At 41.6% G+C, this 16,151-nt stretch overlaps 9 protein-coding genes across 9 annotated transcripts, besides 1 other annotated feature; 5 read left to right on the top strand and 4 right to left on the bottom strand.

Moving 5' to 3' along the window:
- Nucleotides 1-447: 447 nt before the first annotated feature.
- Nucleotides 448-1,188, top strand: BEWA_047510 (signal peptide containing protein; the record flags this gene model as incomplete). Its single annotated transcript, XM_004831681.1, has 1 exon — nucleotides 448-1,188. One exon carries the CDS (start codon nucleotides 448-450, stop codon nucleotides 1,186-1,188), a length of 741 nt encoding a protein of 246 aa, XP_004831738.1.
- A 1,150-nt stretch (nucleotides 1,189-2,338) lies between these two features.
- On the bottom strand, nucleotides 2,339-2,749 carry BEWA_047520 (conserved hypothetical protein; the record flags this gene model as incomplete). The annotated part of the gene is made up of 1 exon (XM_004831682.1): nucleotides 2,339-2,749. The coding sequence occupies one exon, from the start codon at nucleotides 2,747-2,749 to the stop codon at nucleotides 2,339-2,341; it is 411 nt and encodes a 136-aa protein (XP_004831739.1).
- Nucleotides 2,750-3,939: 1,190 nt separating this feature from the next.
- On the bottom strand, nucleotides 3,940-4,770 carry BEWA_047530 (signal peptide containing protein; the record flags this gene model as incomplete). The annotated part of the gene is made up of 1 exon (XM_004831683.1): nucleotides 3,940-4,770. One exon carries the CDS (start codon nucleotides 4,768-4,770, stop codon nucleotides 3,940-3,942), a length of 831 nt encoding a protein of 276 aa, XP_004831740.1.
- Nucleotides 4,771-5,106: 336 nt separating this feature from the next.
- BEWA_047540 (signal peptide containing protein) lies at nucleotides 5,107-5,415 on the top strand (the record flags this gene model as incomplete). The annotated part of the gene is made up of 1 exon (XM_004831684.1): nucleotides 5,107-5,415. One exon carries the CDS (start codon nucleotides 5,107-5,109, stop codon nucleotides 5,413-5,415), a length of 309 nt encoding a protein of 102 aa, XP_004831741.1.
- A 421-nt stretch (nucleotides 5,416-5,836) lies between these two features.
- BEWA_047550 (hypothetical protein) lies at nucleotides 5,837-7,736 on the bottom strand. The gene has a single exon (XM_004831685.1). It carries the CDS (start codon nucleotides 6,719-6,721, stop codon nucleotides 5,894-5,896), a length of 828 nt encoding a protein of 275 aa, XP_004831742.1. The 5' UTR covers nucleotides 6,722-7,736; the 3' UTR covers nucleotides 5,837-5,893.
- A 1,242-nt stretch (nucleotides 7,737-8,978) lies between these two features.
- Nucleotides 8,979-10,562, top strand: BEWA_047560 (hexose transporter, putative; the record flags this gene model as incomplete). Its single annotated transcript, XM_004831686.1, has 1 exon — nucleotides 8,979-10,562. Exon 1 carries the CDS (start codon nucleotides 9,150-9,152, stop codon nucleotides 10,560-10,562), a length of 1,413 nt encoding a protein of 470 aa, XP_004831743.1. The 5' UTR covers nucleotides 8,979-9,149.
- Nucleotides 10,563-11,056: 494 nt separating this feature from the next.
- On the top strand, nucleotides 11,057-12,384 carry BEWA_047570 (hypothetical protein; the record flags this gene model as incomplete). The annotated part of the gene is made up of 2 exons (XM_004831687.1): nucleotides 11,057-11,477; nucleotides 11,585-12,384. The coding sequence occupies 2 exons, from the start codon at nucleotides 11,057-11,059 to the stop codon at nucleotides 12,382-12,384; spliced, it is 1,221 nt and encodes a 406-aa protein (XP_004831744.1).
- Nucleotides 12,385-12,984: 600 nt separating this feature from the next.
- Nucleotides 12,985-13,977, bottom strand: BEWA_047580 (hypothetical protein; the record flags this gene model as incomplete). The annotated part of the gene is made up of 1 exon (XM_004831688.1): nucleotides 12,985-13,977. The coding sequence occupies one exon, from the start codon at nucleotides 13,975-13,977 to the stop codon at nucleotides 12,985-12,987; it is 993 nt and encodes a 330-aa protein (XP_004831745.1).
- Nucleotides 13,140-13,245: a sequence feature (CT-rich).
- A 504-nt stretch (nucleotides 13,978-14,481) lies between the features above and the next one.
- Nucleotides 14,482-15,639, top strand: BEWA_047590 (hypothetical protein). Its single transcript, XM_004831689.1, has one exon. The coding sequence runs from the start codon at nucleotides 14,788-14,790 to the stop codon at nucleotides 15,616-15,618; it is 831 nt and encodes a 276-aa protein (XP_004831746.1). The 5' UTR covers nucleotides 14,482-14,787; the 3' UTR covers nucleotides 15,619-15,639.
- The last annotated feature ends 512 nt before the right edge of the window (nucleotides 15,640-16,151 follow it).

The raw sequence follows: 16,151 nt of genomic DNA on the forward strand, positions 1-16,151 counted from the left end.
TCTGTTAGAATTTATTTTTGTACTCATTCATTCCTTTCTAGTCTCTACTTCTTTCTACATGAATATTCTCCAGTGGTTTGAGATTCTCGAGAAATAGACAGAATCCACCGACTACCAGAATGAACCCAAACTCACTCTTCTTGAACTAGTAAACTTGTGATCATTAAAAGTACGTTATCTAGTAGAGATGGTCATGGAACATCTCAATTACATATCCTGGTAGACATTGTGTAAGCTTCTTCATTGGTCCAAGAGATGAGTTGCAGCCTTTCTATAAGGGACGGAATCTTCACACTGAAACAGTCACCCGTTAAAGCCAATATGATTATATGAAATAAATGAGGAATAGAAAATAAAGAGTCTAAAAGGATACTCTGCCATTCACTTCCATTATTTATCCCCAGATTGTCTAGAAGAAGAAATCACTCACCTCCTTTTACTATCACCATGAGGGTCTCTAGTCTCTTATTCATCGCTTTCTTTTGTCAATTGTGTTACGGGAAGGGTGGTAATAAAAGGTACCACTATGGTGAAAATGGTCCTTGCAACAACTCTAAGAAAGCTCAAAGTACTCCACAACCAACGGTAACTCCTCCTAGTCAGCCCACTCCCATAGTTGATTCCAAATCAAAGGTAGATACCTCCCTCTTTAATGTCGTGGACTCTGTTGAGGACAATGTCAAGGTTCTTAAACTAACGGCTAAGGAGGGTACCTCTACTAACAAGCTTACCTATGGATCTGACACAATATGGCCAGGGAAGAAGGATGTAATGTGTCTCTCGGCTGTCTTGTATCTGGATAGAGACCAACCTACTCTGGCTGTTATAAGGACTAAAGGTATTAAGAGTGGTGCTGAATTTACAGTCTACAAGTACCATAATGGTAAAAAATGGAAGAATGGTAATGAGAGTAATCATAAGAAGAAACTCAAGGAACTGCAAGATGCCGCTAAAGAAAAAGAGTCTACAGAAACAGTCGGAGATAATGTAGAAGAGAAGGCTAGACCTGCTGATAAACCCGTTGTAGCTCAGCAGGCTCTTTCTACACCTACTCAACAAGCTGTTAAACCTGTAACAGCCTCTTCTGGAAAGGCAGACGTTTTGGATCTTACCAGTCCAGATGAGTCCAAGGTGGATATTCTCAGAGCTAGTAGGAATGAAGTGGAGAAGGAGAGTCAGCTCTCCTAGATACAGAGATAAGTGATGGTAAAAACAGATGTCAAACACTTTAAAAGGGTTGATGAAATGAGCGGATTTCCTAATCCCACTTTACAGTCTCACACCATTCATTATTCATCCTGCGGATGAATATACTCACCATTAATGCAGTATCAATCTACCTACTTGCAGATATGAGAATAGTGCGTACTCCACGAGTATAAAAGGGAACGTTGAAGTCAAGTACAATGGGCCGCCTGTGGATAAATTGTGCCCTCTGGGTAATGACACTCGGGTTCCCGTTTGCGATTACGCTCTTCACATTCAAATGTGCATGGAGTATCAGTTTACTACTGGACTGGAGCTCCAAATCCCCCAACTCTTGCTAAATGTACATTCTGAGGTCCTTGTAGACGTGTTTTGGCTGTGGGTACAATAAAGGGTAAACGCTCGACTAGTATGCATTCTCCGTCTTGTGTATCCATAGGTACCCCTAGAAACATGCAAATGGGCCATAACAAAGAATGAAAACCTGTTGAAAATCAGTGTCTTGTGGGTCTAGACACTTGCTCCCGTACCATTGCACCGGAGCCAAACTGTATTGTGCATTTTAAATAAAGATCCATAGTTTGGGACCTATGGGTCTTTGTAGGTGAACTTGAGGTCTCGCATCGCCACGGAGTTGCAGTGAAGAATCGTGGTGGTAAGAAGAGGTCCTGTTTGTTACCCCGGCTCGCTCCATTCACCATTAGCATACATTTCGCTACACCCATGTAGTCGGCATCTTTCACTCTATTCAAGACCTAGCAGTTGCTCTAATCCTACCTGTGGTCAGATAGTCGCTCATAGTTGCCATCGCTCCCTCACAACAAACTCACAGTAGGAGAGAGTATCCACGGAACGAGATGAACAACTATCGACACAGTCATCTGAATGATCTCTATGGATAGTCTACTGGATGAAAGACAATGTATAGTATCTCATAATAGCCCATTCCTGCCATATCTCTAGAGATACACAGGCTCCCATAGGTCGCCTATGCTCATATACTGCGTCTACTCGCCATTTTATCTCTAATTACTAGGCTAATAGAGTCTCCATCACTCTTCTTTAAGCTCCCGTTGGTCGCCCATTCGCTTCGCTCATAGTGATCTACTACCTAGTCTTCGACGTCGGTAGGTCACATGTTTGTCGCGCTGGAATCATCTCGATTAATAATCTTGAGCGTGTACGTTATAAAATCGCTAAAGTACTGGTCGCCCATAAAGAGGCTGGTGGTGCCAACGGGGTCTTCGGAATTTGCAATCTTGGTCAGTACTCTCCTCAGCGTGTCATTCTTGAGGTATCCGCGCATGCGTTCGTCTCCTCGTATGACTGCCATTTGTGATTCCGTGAGTCCAGTGATCCATTCCTTTCCTCTGGGCTTTGGCTTTGGTTCCATCGAGTGCTTTTGGGCTCTCATGGCCCTGTAGGACGGGTCCTCTGTGCATTTGTGCGCCTTGAAGCAGGCGATGGAGCAAAAGGTGTTTGGGCAACACTTGAAACGGTACTTGCCATTCTCCGAACCGCACTCGTGGCACTTTTGCTCCATTTTGATGATTTTTCTCTACTCTAGCAGTGCATGCAGGTTTTGCTTCTGGGCCTCTGTAACGCCTCTATGGGCCACTATGCCGTCTCTATAGTTCTATAACGACCTTTCTATACAGTAAGACAATCTGTAATGCCGCAAAAGTCGCCTTTACAGCTCCTCTATTCGCTACGCTCATATACTCGCTAGAGCTCACTCTGTTCGCTGTGAGACCTCTGGGAGGCACTATGGTCACTCCTCCGGGTAGTACGGCCCTCTGTAACCTTCAGGGCGTCTAAATGGACCCTCAGTCCTCCTGGGACTCCCGGGAGCTGCGAGAGCGAGGGCCAGCAAAAGCGCCAACCTGAATCCGAGACCTGGGCCTCTAGGGGCTCAAAACTCACCAATAGGCTCCGCTGGGACTGCGAGTTTGGCGACGATACTCGCAAGTTTGGCAAATGCGACCGTAAAGAGGAAAATCTTCGCCTTTTGCTTCAGGGCCTCTCGCGTTCTATTCGACTGACTCTCCTCGCGGTCAAATGTAAACATTTTCGCGTCTTGTAGCTCTGCAGGAGATTTAAAACAAAAATTGCGGGCGGCTTCTCTGGTTTCGTCCCCCTTCCAAGTCAAGGGCAAATTCTGCGGATAAACGAACGAGTTGGCGCCTTTACAAGAGAAAACAAAGTAGAAGACGACGTCGTGACAACCACCGAGACGCTGCCAATGTGTGGGCCCAAGCCTCCGGCTAGTCAATGGCCTCTCTGCCCAGCGCTTTAAAATCTCCACTTGTTAGCGACTATACGCGGTATAGGAGCGATGGCTTTAGCCAGAGGGATAATGGGTATCCGACTGAATGCGTAGCATGGGTCCTGAAGGATGAGGAACTGAGTGAACGAGTGGCGGAATGGCTGTCGATTTGGAGAGTCTCATGTATGTCTGTGCAATGGCTATGTATCTACTGGAGCTACAAGAATGTATGAATTATGATCAAGGTATTTGCGCGAGATGAAATGTGTATTTGGTTGTACAGGTGATCATTTCCATCTACACATTCTGACACATTTGACTCGATGATGGTCTCCACGCTGTACTAGAGGGAGGATGTTGGCACATAATGACACCTTTGAAACGGAGATGTGCAGAGGAAAAATACTGAGCTCACTAGTCAACAAAAGAATGTCTGGATTCTCCAGACAAAATGCTCATGTCATGCTTCAAAAGAGTCCAGTAAACACAAAGTCCTTGATCTGTTCATCTACCCTTTTGAATTCTTCGTCTATAAACTCGTATTTCCTCTCTAGTTGCATGCCATCTGTTTGATATGTAATGGTTTTTATTTTGGGGTATACCCCGTTCTTGTCGACGATTACTGCCTTTTGTATGATGTCTCCTTCATTCTCTTCCACGAGGTTCTCTCCGTACTTTACGGTCCCAATGTACAAACTGAAGGAGTCGCAGAACTCGATGGTGTAAATGTAGTTTTGAGAGTCCATCTGGAATAGGTTTATGTACGAGGGTACCTCTTCCGTGAGATCCAGCAGAATGGGCTCCCTCTCTATTCTCGAGTAGCATGGCTCGTCCTTCTTTTTGATAAACTCCAAGCTGATTCTATTCAGACGGCATGTCTCATTATCCCTCTCTTGTGCATTCTGGTCGTCATCTTCATCGCCGTAGGCGTTGGCCAAATCCACAATGTAGACCAAAATGTACCTCGTTCCGTCATCGTATTTTATGAAAATTACAGTCTTGTCGGCGTCTCCAACTCTGTCAATCACGACAATCTCCCTTCCATCCCTAACATTACCGATCCTGTAGTAGTCTTCAAATGCTTCGTCCACGCTGTACTGAATGGCGTCATAGAGCGAATTGTACCTTCCCACCCTTATGCCCTCTGGAACTTTTCCAGAAAGGTCGAGATCTATTGTTTCCCTGGAGCTCTTTCGCTCAAACTTGTTCCCAAGAGATAAAATGACAACTGGGACAATGATCGCCGCGAGACCAATCAGGATGAGAAGTAGGATGAGAACTCGCTTCAATAGCGTCATTATTTATTGATGTGTTTTGTTATGGACTCTGGTTGCGTTCTGATAAGTATATAGCCGTATTTTAAACCTCCCAGCCAAACTCTGGTCTAGACATGCAGTCCTGTCGTTCCAAGCGCATAAGGATGCCTAAAACGTCCCTATAAATCAAAAGTATAAATCTCGTGGCAGTATAAACCCTTTTAGAGTGACTTGTCCCGTCTGAAAAGTGTAGGGGTTCCACAGCAATTGCATGCAACCTATTCCGGATCCCCGTCCTCCCCCAGATTTACAGATTGCCAAAATATTGAGCACGAACCATTCATGGTTATCCTGAGGTAATTTGGGGTATAAAATGCAATGAATGCTGTTCTAAGAGTGCCTCTTCTGCTTATCATCTTGTCAACCAGGACCACTCTGGCAGCTCGTACATTTGGTTCAAGCGATGATGCACAAGATGTTATACATCCGGTACAGCACTATGACTTTGAGTATGTGGGAGATTACCCCCAAAAATCTCCCATTACCCTCGATTTAGCCAGAGAAGCACCAGCTGTAATCATGAGAGCTGAACGTAAGGCTGCCGCCTCCGAGAGCCACTACGTGGTCAAGCCACAGTATAATGGTTGTTATGAGTCGAAATCTTTTGGTGAAAATATCGATTGTTAGATATTTCTTATTTTAGAGAGATGTTCTCTGAAATTTATCATCTTATGCCCTTTAACTACGATGAATAAGCATTGGAAGTCCATTCCGATAGAGATAGAGGCAATGCCTACCTGAATCTAATCGAAAAAACTTCTTATATAAACAGGTGGCGACTTGTAAAACTACCCAGTGTAGACGGGGGATAAACAAGATACCTTTTAAAAAGCAAGGTGGTAATAAAACAATGGCGCTTATAGTAATCGTTGAAGAACCAGTAAATCTCTTTGGGAGATTTGCTGGAATCCTCAGTAAGAGGATAAACTCAAATGGTCAAGAAATCAAGGTCAGGTCGAAAATACAGTCGAAAAATCATATTTATAAAGGCCTGTGCGGTTTGGTGAGGGGAACAATTATTACATCATTGATCGTGGTACCACTTGGACAACAACAAATTACCTACCCCGTACGTACCGGATTGTTATATGTGCGTGATTAGTTCCTACACCCTTGTAGACACTACAGTTTCCTGTAGGTTTGGGGAATAATCAGAACAGGCCTTTATAAATAAGATTTTTCGATTGTATTTCGACCTGACCTTGATTTCTTGACCATTTGAGTTTATCCTCTTACTGAGGATTCCAGCGAATCTCCTAGAGAGACTTACTGGTTCTTCAACGATTACTATAAGCGCCATAGTTTTATTACCGCCTTGCTTTTTAAAAGTTATGTTTATCCCCCGTCTACACTGGGTAGTTTTACAAGTCGCCACCTGTTTATATAAGAAGAAGTTTTTTCGATTAAATTCAGGTCCACATTGCAATTCGTCCAGGGTTAACGCTAACCTTACGTCAGCTAGATTATAATAAAGTCTTCTAGTGCCAAGTATGTCATTGTTGAACTCTTTGTCGTCAGTTTGGAATGATGCACGGTAGGTTGTACCAGTTTGTTTAACGAGTAGTTTGGGTCCTATTCTTCCATTATCATCATGTTTTTGTTGCTTTTTAAGAGGCAATATGTTTCCCTGTTTACTCTCTGTATGATCGCAAGCTCGTACCCATTTAGAAAAGATTTTTTGATTAGATTCAGGTAGGCATTGCCCTTCAACGAGGGATAACGTAGACCTGTTGTCAGCTACATCACTTGTTGATATTAATGTTGGATTTGTGACACCTTTTATCGTTTCAGCTCGTGAAGTTGAGATTTCACTCGCTGCAGTTTGCATTCCGACGTTGTCGTCCCCTATTGTTTTATTCAGGTGTGATGACTTCCTCTGGAGGTTCCCTCGGCTTAACAACGAGCCTAAAGGAGACTTTTCCTCGGAAATCATTGTTTACGTTGCCGAATTTTGGATTTTAATGGTTACTTCCCGACCCTCTGGTCGTTTACGTGTCCTGAGTCCTTCTTTGGAGTCAGAATACAATATTCCTTTTAGATTTAACCATTTATCGATGTATGTGCCGTTTAACTATTTGGAATAACCTTGAAAATGGCCATTGCCTTTATCTCTATCGGAATGGACTTCCAATGCTTATTCATCGTAGTTAAAGAGCCTAAGATGATAAATTTCAGAGAACATCTCTCCAAAATAAGAAATACCTAACAATCGATATTTTCACCAAAAGATTTCGACTAGAACTGTGAAAAGAATTGGAGACAGCAATATTTACCACACACACTCAAGAACGCCAATACAAATTACCAGAGAGATTTTAATCCATAGTATTCAAGTGTAATGACGGTAGAGACGTCTGTTCCTTGACCCCTCTTAACATCAGAATGGTGGGTGTGAATGGCCTGGAGATTATCTAGAAAGGTCGATTTCTATGGCATTTCCCTCCATAGAATCCTAATAGTGTAATGTTTAGATTGTAGTAGTCAAGTCTGCTGTTACTGGTTATGTTTGAGAGTACAATGCTCACCTCTTCACGAAATCCAGTACCATTATTCGCTATGAAGCTGTCAAATCTGGCATTCTCACTCAATTGTTTTCTAGCATCCGTGTTATTATAGTAATACTGTTTTGTGTAAGTGATAAGGCCTATAGCAAGAAGTAGTTTACTTTCGGCATCTAAATGTTATAACTCTACTGGTAGCTATGGTAGAGGATATAACGATGGCTGATAACTTTCTGTTATTATAGGACAACCCAGACAATTTAAATGGTTCTTCACCAGACTTTTTAGTCTACTCACAATAAGTGTACCCCTTTGGGATATCAGGTTTCAGAGTTCCTTTTACAAAATAGTCAGAATTCTCCAATCTCTAACTAAATTCCACTCATTCTTTACAGTACATACTTTGGTTAAAGAAACTTTATTCCACAAAAACATAATCTTGAGATTAAAAACTGTACTTTATAGCCCTCTGTGTGTCTATTTTTGAACTATATGCGGGGATATCCTCTGGGACTTGTCCCCATCAAGTTCCATAACAAAAGTGGTCTTTACGCTCTTACAGCTGTAGTTTTCTAGCGTCTTAATGTCTTAGGAATATTATGCTTACTATAGAACCTGTAGTTATATGGTAACGACTACAAATTGCATGCGAGGAATGCATATTTTAGCGGGATACAGAGAGCTCCATGAGATGCCCTAATGTTTGTTACAAATGTCTATGGACGTTTATTTATTGATAGTTGATATTTTATCATAGTAATGAATTACTTGTCATGGGTGTAAGGTGACCACTTTGCGCGCGGATGGACAAATGGGTGTCCTTATGGCTGTGCCTATTACTAACTAGTTAAACCATCCTAGGTCCATGTCCCACATTATACTCATCCTCTAATTAGGCTGTACTGTGTCCATATTATTCTGCATCATTCTTGCTATCCCATGATTTCTCTATAACTCCAGATGGTTACTTCCCAGTCCTCTCCCAAGCAGTCCAACACTCTTCCTCTTTGTCAGTATAAGGTCTCCAGGAATCTTCCAAGGAGGTCTTCATACGGAACATAGCATCAATTACTCCATTTCTTCGCATTACTTCGCATAGTGGAAGGATCCGAGACCGTGACGTACTCCTCTACTTCTGGCGTCTCTATTCGCGGGACCCGACTAGGGCATCTTCATAGGGGACACTGATCTGGCCATCTTGTGCACACATCCCACACTTTATCATTCTAGCGTGATAGGAAACCTTTGGGGAGTCTCATTCCAGGGAAGATGCTCAGGAGCTGCCAATTGGAGTGCCCCCGGATGCCTGGAGTACATGGGCCTTTAAGCCCGGAGACGCTATGGTCTCCCGCCCTTCAGGGGCGTCTCTAGCTCATTCTTCCACATGGTGCAAGATTCTTCTTCTCATCAGTATAGGGAGACTACATTCTTCTTCATTGTCGACATTATTCCTTTTATTCTTCCAGGGGTACCTCATTCCCCTGACGGCTTGGTCGTGAGATATTTTGACCAATTTGCCACTTGTCCCTCGGGTGAGGGTTCTTTCTCCTTGTCTGAGCCTCCAGAACCTTCAGAATACGGCGTTTAGCTGGAGATAACAAAGGCGTACTCCCCCATATATTATGCCACTTGGCTGATGTCGGAGGTGAATGGCCACTTGGCATGATGGCTTCCTATTAATTTATTTTTGAATGAACTGTAGTTAACCCATTAATATGCAAAAGCTAGTTTATTAATGTGTACGGCGATATTCGGCCGGTTTTAATTTTAATTCAGAATGCTCTAAAGTACTTACACATTTTTCATCAATACTGACAAACTCTCTGTACCATAGGTTAAATTATAGTTTAAAAACTCAAAATGTCGAAAAGGACTCAGCCACAGTTGATAGTTGGCATGACGATTGCGTCACTGTTAGCCCTTAGTTTTGGGTTCACCACAGCCAACTTGAACATTTGCAAGGACTTTATGATTGTGGAGCTCGAGTGGTGTAAAGGCGCCGAGACAATTGAATGTAGTAAAGCGGCCATACTTGGAGGTATTGTCAACGGGGCGGTCTTTGCTGGAGCAGCTTTGGGGTCACTTCTCATGGGATTCATTGCAAAGTATGGAAGAAGGGTAAACATGACTTTGATATCCTCCCTATACATTGCTGGTTCTACGATGATTGCCACTGCGCATTGTTTTAATTGTCTTCTAATTGGACGCATAGCTTGTGGCGTTGCCATTGGTTTGTCTGGCGTTGTCCCAATGTTTATTACCGAGATTTGTCCCTCTGAATCTAGAGGGTTCTTTGGTATATTCTACCCTGCATTCATCACGTTTGGGCAGTTTGCGTCCTGCGCATTTCAACTCTCACACGGCTATGTCCTTGGTGCCAAGAGTGTGTATGTTACGATCCCGTTTCTTGACAAGTTTTTGTGGCGCTTCTGCCAAATGTTCCCCGCCTTCTTTTCAGCAATTGCTCTGGTCCTCCTCAGAGTTTCATTCACAATGTCCACACCTCACGAACTCGTGGAAAAGGGCAAAGTGGAGGAGGCTAAAGTCGTCATTGAGAAGCTCCACGGACCTGAAAGGGTGGATGAGGTCTACGAGGAGATCGATCGTAACCTCGAGGTTGCCAAGGCTACACCAAACATTTCATTCATTCAAGCGGTAAAAAACAAGACGTATAGAGTAGCCATCATGCATGGCATCATCTTGGCTATCTTCCAACATCTTACGGGCATTTCAATCTTGACCTCAAATACCGCCAAAATGTTCACCGTTATGCTCGGTCGTACGTACAATGCGGTTGTACTGTCCTGCAGTATTACACTCCTTAATACCCTAATAACAATTTTTCAAGTCCCCTTTCTGGACAAGTTTGGGAGGAGGACATTTTTCCTCACCAGTATCTCTATCTTCACGGTATTCTCAACACTACCCGCACTCTCCAAGCTGATTGATGCAAATGCTGGGTGGTCTGGGTGGGTCTCTGTTGCTGGAGCAATCGGTTTCGTCTTTGGTTTTGCATTGGGTATGGGGGGTGTGTTTTGGGTTTACATACCGGAAATGTACTCCCCCGAATACAAGAATGGAGCCTTTTCTGTCACAGTCTTTGCCAACTGGACTACCGCCTGCCTAATGCTTAGTACTTCTGACATCCTGCTCTCTTGGTCCGAGAAGTTTGTCTATATCATGATTTTCGTCTTTTCGGTCATTAACTTTTTACACGTTTACTTTTTCATCAAAGAGACCAAGGGGCTTCCCATTGGCAAGGCTTACAGCTGAAGTTGTACTTGTAAAAAGGTTGGAAAAGGGGAACCAGGAGGCTCCTGGGAACCCACTGCATGCAGGCTCAATATGATGATGCAGAATAGTTTGATATTTTAGATAAGTTAATACAAATTTTAAAGTTGATTTCAATGTTAGAGGCTGTATAGCGCACATTTAAACACCCACATTGGGGATATTTTAATTGGTAGTATTTTTCACGCCTATTGCGTATTGTTTGTCTTCATCTATAGACTCTTAATAGTTATCATTCATTCATACTGACCATTCTGCTCACACCAGTTGAGACATTAATGGAGTACTACAATGGAAGGATGAGTAAGATAGTGAGAAACTAATGTAGTACATTATCACATTGAGACATTGTTTTAAACGTAGTCAGTCATACATAAATGGCAATGTTTAATGGATGAAATTAGACTATTATGAAGAAACCATAATCACCATATCTAAGGACTTGTTCTGAGCATCATGGTCTATAAGCCTTAGTAATGACGGAGGGAGTAACCATTGATCTTAAAGAAAAACCACCAGATAAAGATGGTAGAGAGGAAAAAACTTATGATGGAGATCCTCTTACCATAACAGGTATGACAATTATCGTTACCAGATCTCTCTATCCTCCTAGTCCTCTACAAGGATCCTCTCAGGACTTTTACAAGTACGAGCATAAAGATTCTGGAGAACAGCAATTCACACTAAAAGGGATCCAAGATGATACTGGCGTGGTAATAAATGTTAAGGGACTTAGAAGTGTTCCAGAATTCCCAAAGGATAATGTCTTATCCGTTTCTGCTTATTATTGGAAGCATGAGAATGGTGGTAGCAGGAAGCCTAAGAACGTTCTCATAGTTGAAGTGGTAAAGAAGGGTCATCCTAATAATGAAACCAAGTATTATGTTAGGAGTAGTGGTAATCCTAAATGGTATTCAATCAATGGAGGTTCTCAACCCATTCAACTCCGATCTGAAGTCCTCGAACAAAACTGGATTACCTGAACTGTTCACTCAACAATGCAGTCACCATAAATCTTACGAAAGATGCATATGTGGAAGGAAAGCGGTACTGTTGTTATAACCATATTGGAAAAGGAAAGGTCACTGTTATTCCTGGATTAGTTTCATGTAGTCAGCAACATAACTCAACCCACATTACATACTTCAAACACTCCATTAACAATGGATATAGTCTTGCCGGTATTGAGTACAACGATGATGGCAATAGAAGTCAAAGGAAAAAAATTAAGATTCCTGATATTGTCTTACCTACCAGACAGTCAGTAAAAGTCTATGTCTTATATTGTACAGGGAATAATCCCAAGCTAATATATGTAGATTGTGGCGTGCGACATGCAGCTACTGGCTGGTACAAGAATGATAGATGGCAGAAAACCTTGAATAGTGTACCTGATCCAGAAAAGATCGCAAACTGTAGTCACAATGAATTTAACACACTTGTGAGTGAGTTAAAGAGAAACGGTGGATGTGGGAAAGTTGGAGATCATCCTGGTTCTCCTCAGCCTCCTGCCAAGCCTACTATTCCTGTTCCTCCTATTTCTATTGAAGCTCTATCTCTTGAGGTTGCATCAAAGTACTGGGCCATTCTACTAGCTAGTAGAGTTCCAGGAGCTACTCCCATTACTATACTTGCTTCTCACCCTTCTGCTTCTACTCTTATTAAAGCATTTTCTGAACTGTCTGGGCTTTCAACACAAGCAATAACAGGAATATCTATTGCGAGTGTCGGTGGAATAGGGTTGGGTGCTCTCACTGTATGGAAGGGACCCGCTCTAATTGCACGACTAATTGCTCGTCTGTAGTATGCCCTCAAACCTACCCTTGGTAGTAAAGACACTCCCTCTAGATTACTCTCTTGTTGGTCTACTGGAATGCTTGCTTCAAGATGACCTTTTAGAGTCTTTAACCTTAACTATTGGTATAGTACATTACTCATTTTATTATAAAGGTATATGCTCTGAGAGTACTTCCATCACTTGCTTATTCTTGTTATTACTACTGGCTTGAGTGTCTTTTGGCGAATGTAGTGAGCTATCCGACCGCCAGGAGGGCGAGTGACCAATGTCTATAGGGAGTAAGAATATACAAGTGAGTCTATGCATGCTCAATATGGTACATTTCTTATTATTCCAAATATCCATAGTGATACTCCATTAGACCAACTACTCAGTGTCCATTAGCATCAACAAGATAACAATCTCAAAATAAATCTTGAAAGATTCTCAAGAGTAGACAGAATCTTCCAGGGAGTATCTCCATAGACTCCTACAGTTTTATATATGTTCTGTAGGAACTATATCTGGCACTGATAATGCTTTTGGTATTCCTTAGAACCTCAAAGATCTGTGGACTATTAGATCTGACGTACCCAGGGATCTCTAGTGGAGTCTTCATGAGTATCATTAGATCAAGCGTACCACAACGTCAAGGAAAAACCAAGTATAGAGTTTCCATCCCGCATAAGCGCCTCCACCAGCGCCGACTGTTGGAGTAACACCAGAAGCAACTTTAGTAAGAATATTCTTAGTCTTACTAGAAGATTTGTCAGTAGGAGGGACTTCTCCGTAATCATCTTCGTCTTGCTCTTCTTCCTCTTCTTCGTCGTCACCATTCTCAGCTTCCTCCTCCTCCCTTTTATCCTCTTCTTCTCCACCATCTTCTTCAGCTATATCATTCAATAGATCTTTAATTTTCCCAAAATCCTCGTCACTACTACTGTCTTTAATTTCATCCGGTGGCTTCTCTGGTTCATTTTCTGGTTTGTACCAATTATGTCTATTCTTACCTTTTCTTTCAAACCAGCCCTTAATACCATCTTTTCCATCATAGTCTACATAAATCAATTTTGGATCCTGATTGTCATCAGAGTATAATGCAGAGACACTTTTTACGTTTGGAATAGGAGTGGAAAATGCTAACGCATGAGATTTAATCGTCTTTTTTGGAAGATCAGTATTAACACCAACGTAGTACTTAATCTTTGAAAGTTTTAATCCATTGCCAACAATTGAGTGTTTGTAGAATGGAATCTTTTTGGAACCTGAATCAGTAACCTCAACAAAACCTCCCCCTACGGTAACCTTCTTTTCAACATGGTAGCGGCAACAATATTGTTTATTCTTGGTGGATATACTCTTAGTAAGATTCAGAGTAACTGCACCATTGTGGTAGCAGTTAAGTTCGTCAAGCTCCTTTTTTAGGGGTTTACCGGCAAGTTGTTTAGTTAGAGGACCTGAGTATTTAGGAAGTCGACTCCATTGGATATCACTACCTCCATTGTTATACCTATAGATATACTCTCTGGATTTTTCCACTTCTATCAAAAGGGGATGATTACGGTTACTGTCATTATCCCAGTACCATACTGCAAGATTTTTTATCTTTTCATCACTCATAAGAGTAACATCGGTCCTTTTGCTATTATACTTAACTTCCTTAACTGTAAAAGGCTCTTCACTATTACCATCCTCGGTATGTGTGAACTTCCAAAAGCCTGAGCCTCGTGGATACTCCTCCTTAGTCAGCTTAACTTGTTCATAACTGGGAGGTACTGTATATGTATCCGATCCTAGTCTCCCATCATTGGTATCTTTCTCTATATCTATGATTATACCAGATTGAGGAATCATTCTGCATTACGGTCTAAAAGGATAAGGTAGTGGTTAGTTCCATGGATGAATTATTTCCACTGTAAAATGCTCATTCTTCATCCATTATTAGAATTCCATATCCACTTAAAGCCTCGCCACTATATGCTACATCTGGATCGAGTACTTCCTCATCCATACATTCATCCTCTCTCAAAACTATCTCACCGTCAGAGAGACTATCCACAGTATGGCAAGAGTAGCTATCAACACAGTCTTCAGTAGTACAATCAACACTAGTAGATATGGTATAGAGTCGAAATCTTTTGGTGAAAAATATCGATTGTTAGATATTTCTTATTTTAGAGATATATTCTCTAAAACTTACCATTTAGGCTCTTTAACTACGATGAATAAGCATTGGAAGTCCATTCCGATAGAGATAACGGCAATGGCCATTTTCACGGTTATTCCAAAAAGTTAAACGGCACAGGCATCGATAAATGGTTAATTCCAAAAGGAACATTGTATTCTGACTCCAAAGAAGGACTCAGGACACGTAAACGACCAGAGGGTCGGGGAGTAACCATTAAAATCCAAAATTCGGCAACGTAAACAATGATTTCCGAGGAAAGGTCTCCTTTAGGCTCGTTGTTAAGCCGAGGGAACCTCCAGAGGAAGTCATCACACCTGAATAAAACAATAGGGGACGACAACGTCGGAATGCAAACTGCAGCGAGTGAAATCTCAACTTCACGAGCTGAAACGATAAAAGGTGTCACAAATCCAACATTAATATCAACAAGTGATGTAGCTGACAACAGGTCTACGTTATCCCTCGTTGAAGGGCAATGCCTACCTGAATCTAATCAAAAAATCTTTTCTAAATGGGTACGAGCTTGCGATCATACAGAGAGTAAACAGGGAAACATATTGCCTCTTAAAAAGCAACAAAAACATGATGATAATGGAAGAATAGGACCCAAACTACTCGTTAAACAAACTGGTACAACCTACCGTGCATCATTCCAAACTGACGACAAAGAGTTCAACAATGACATACTTGGCACTAGAAGACTTTATTATAATCTAGCTGACGTAAGGTTAGCGTTAACCCTGGACGAATTGCAATGTGGACCTGAATTTAATCGAAAAAACTTCTTCTTATATAAACAGGTGGCGACTTGTAAAACTACCCAGTGTAGACGGGGGATAAACAAGATACCTTTTAAAAAGCAAGGTGGTAATAAAACAATGGCGCTTATAGTAATCGTTGAAGAACCAGTAAATCTCTTTGGGAGATTTGCTGGAATCCTCAGTAAGAGGATAAACTCAAATGGTCAAGAAATCAAGGTCAGGTCGAAATACAATCGAAAAATCTTATTTATAAAGGCCTGTTCTGATTATTCCCCAAACCTACAGGAAACTGTAGTGTCTACAAGGGTGTAGGAACTAATCACGCACATATAACAATCCGGTACGTACGGGGTAGGTAATTTGTTGTTGTTGATATGGTATAGATATGGCCAGACCGTATCGCATATTAGAGATGTACATGGGATAACATATTCATAACTCAAAGTTTGAGAAACAAGAGGATTATAAAGACTACTCTTCATCTGGAGATCTTGCCTGTGCCAGATTCGCTTACCCTGCATCTTTAGAGCACGTATGCTTGCATGTTTTATAGTCCAAATAACTACTAATTACAATATTGATAACTATTTTAAACAAAAGGGGTATAAAAGACTATTTTAATAGGAGATCCCCAAGACAAACCGAGGGACCACATTTTGGTTAATATACAAACTTTAACCAATGAAACCGATTAATAATACACTTTAAAGATGTACAAAGATTTTAAAAATATTTACATTCACAAATTTCATGGTAAATCCATCCTGGACAATCTCCGGGTTCTGTCCCTTCAAAGACAAGGAGACGTATCAGTAGCCCTTTTTAGGCATAACATCCCTTAAGCC

This window comes from Theileria equi (assembly GCF_000342415.1).
Source record: "Theileria equi strain WA chromosome 4 map unlocalized gcontig_1105316255041, whole genome shotgun sequence".
Classification (NCBI taxonomy): Eukaryota; Apicomplexa; class Aconoidasida; order Piroplasmida; family Theileriidae; genus Theileria; species Theileria equi.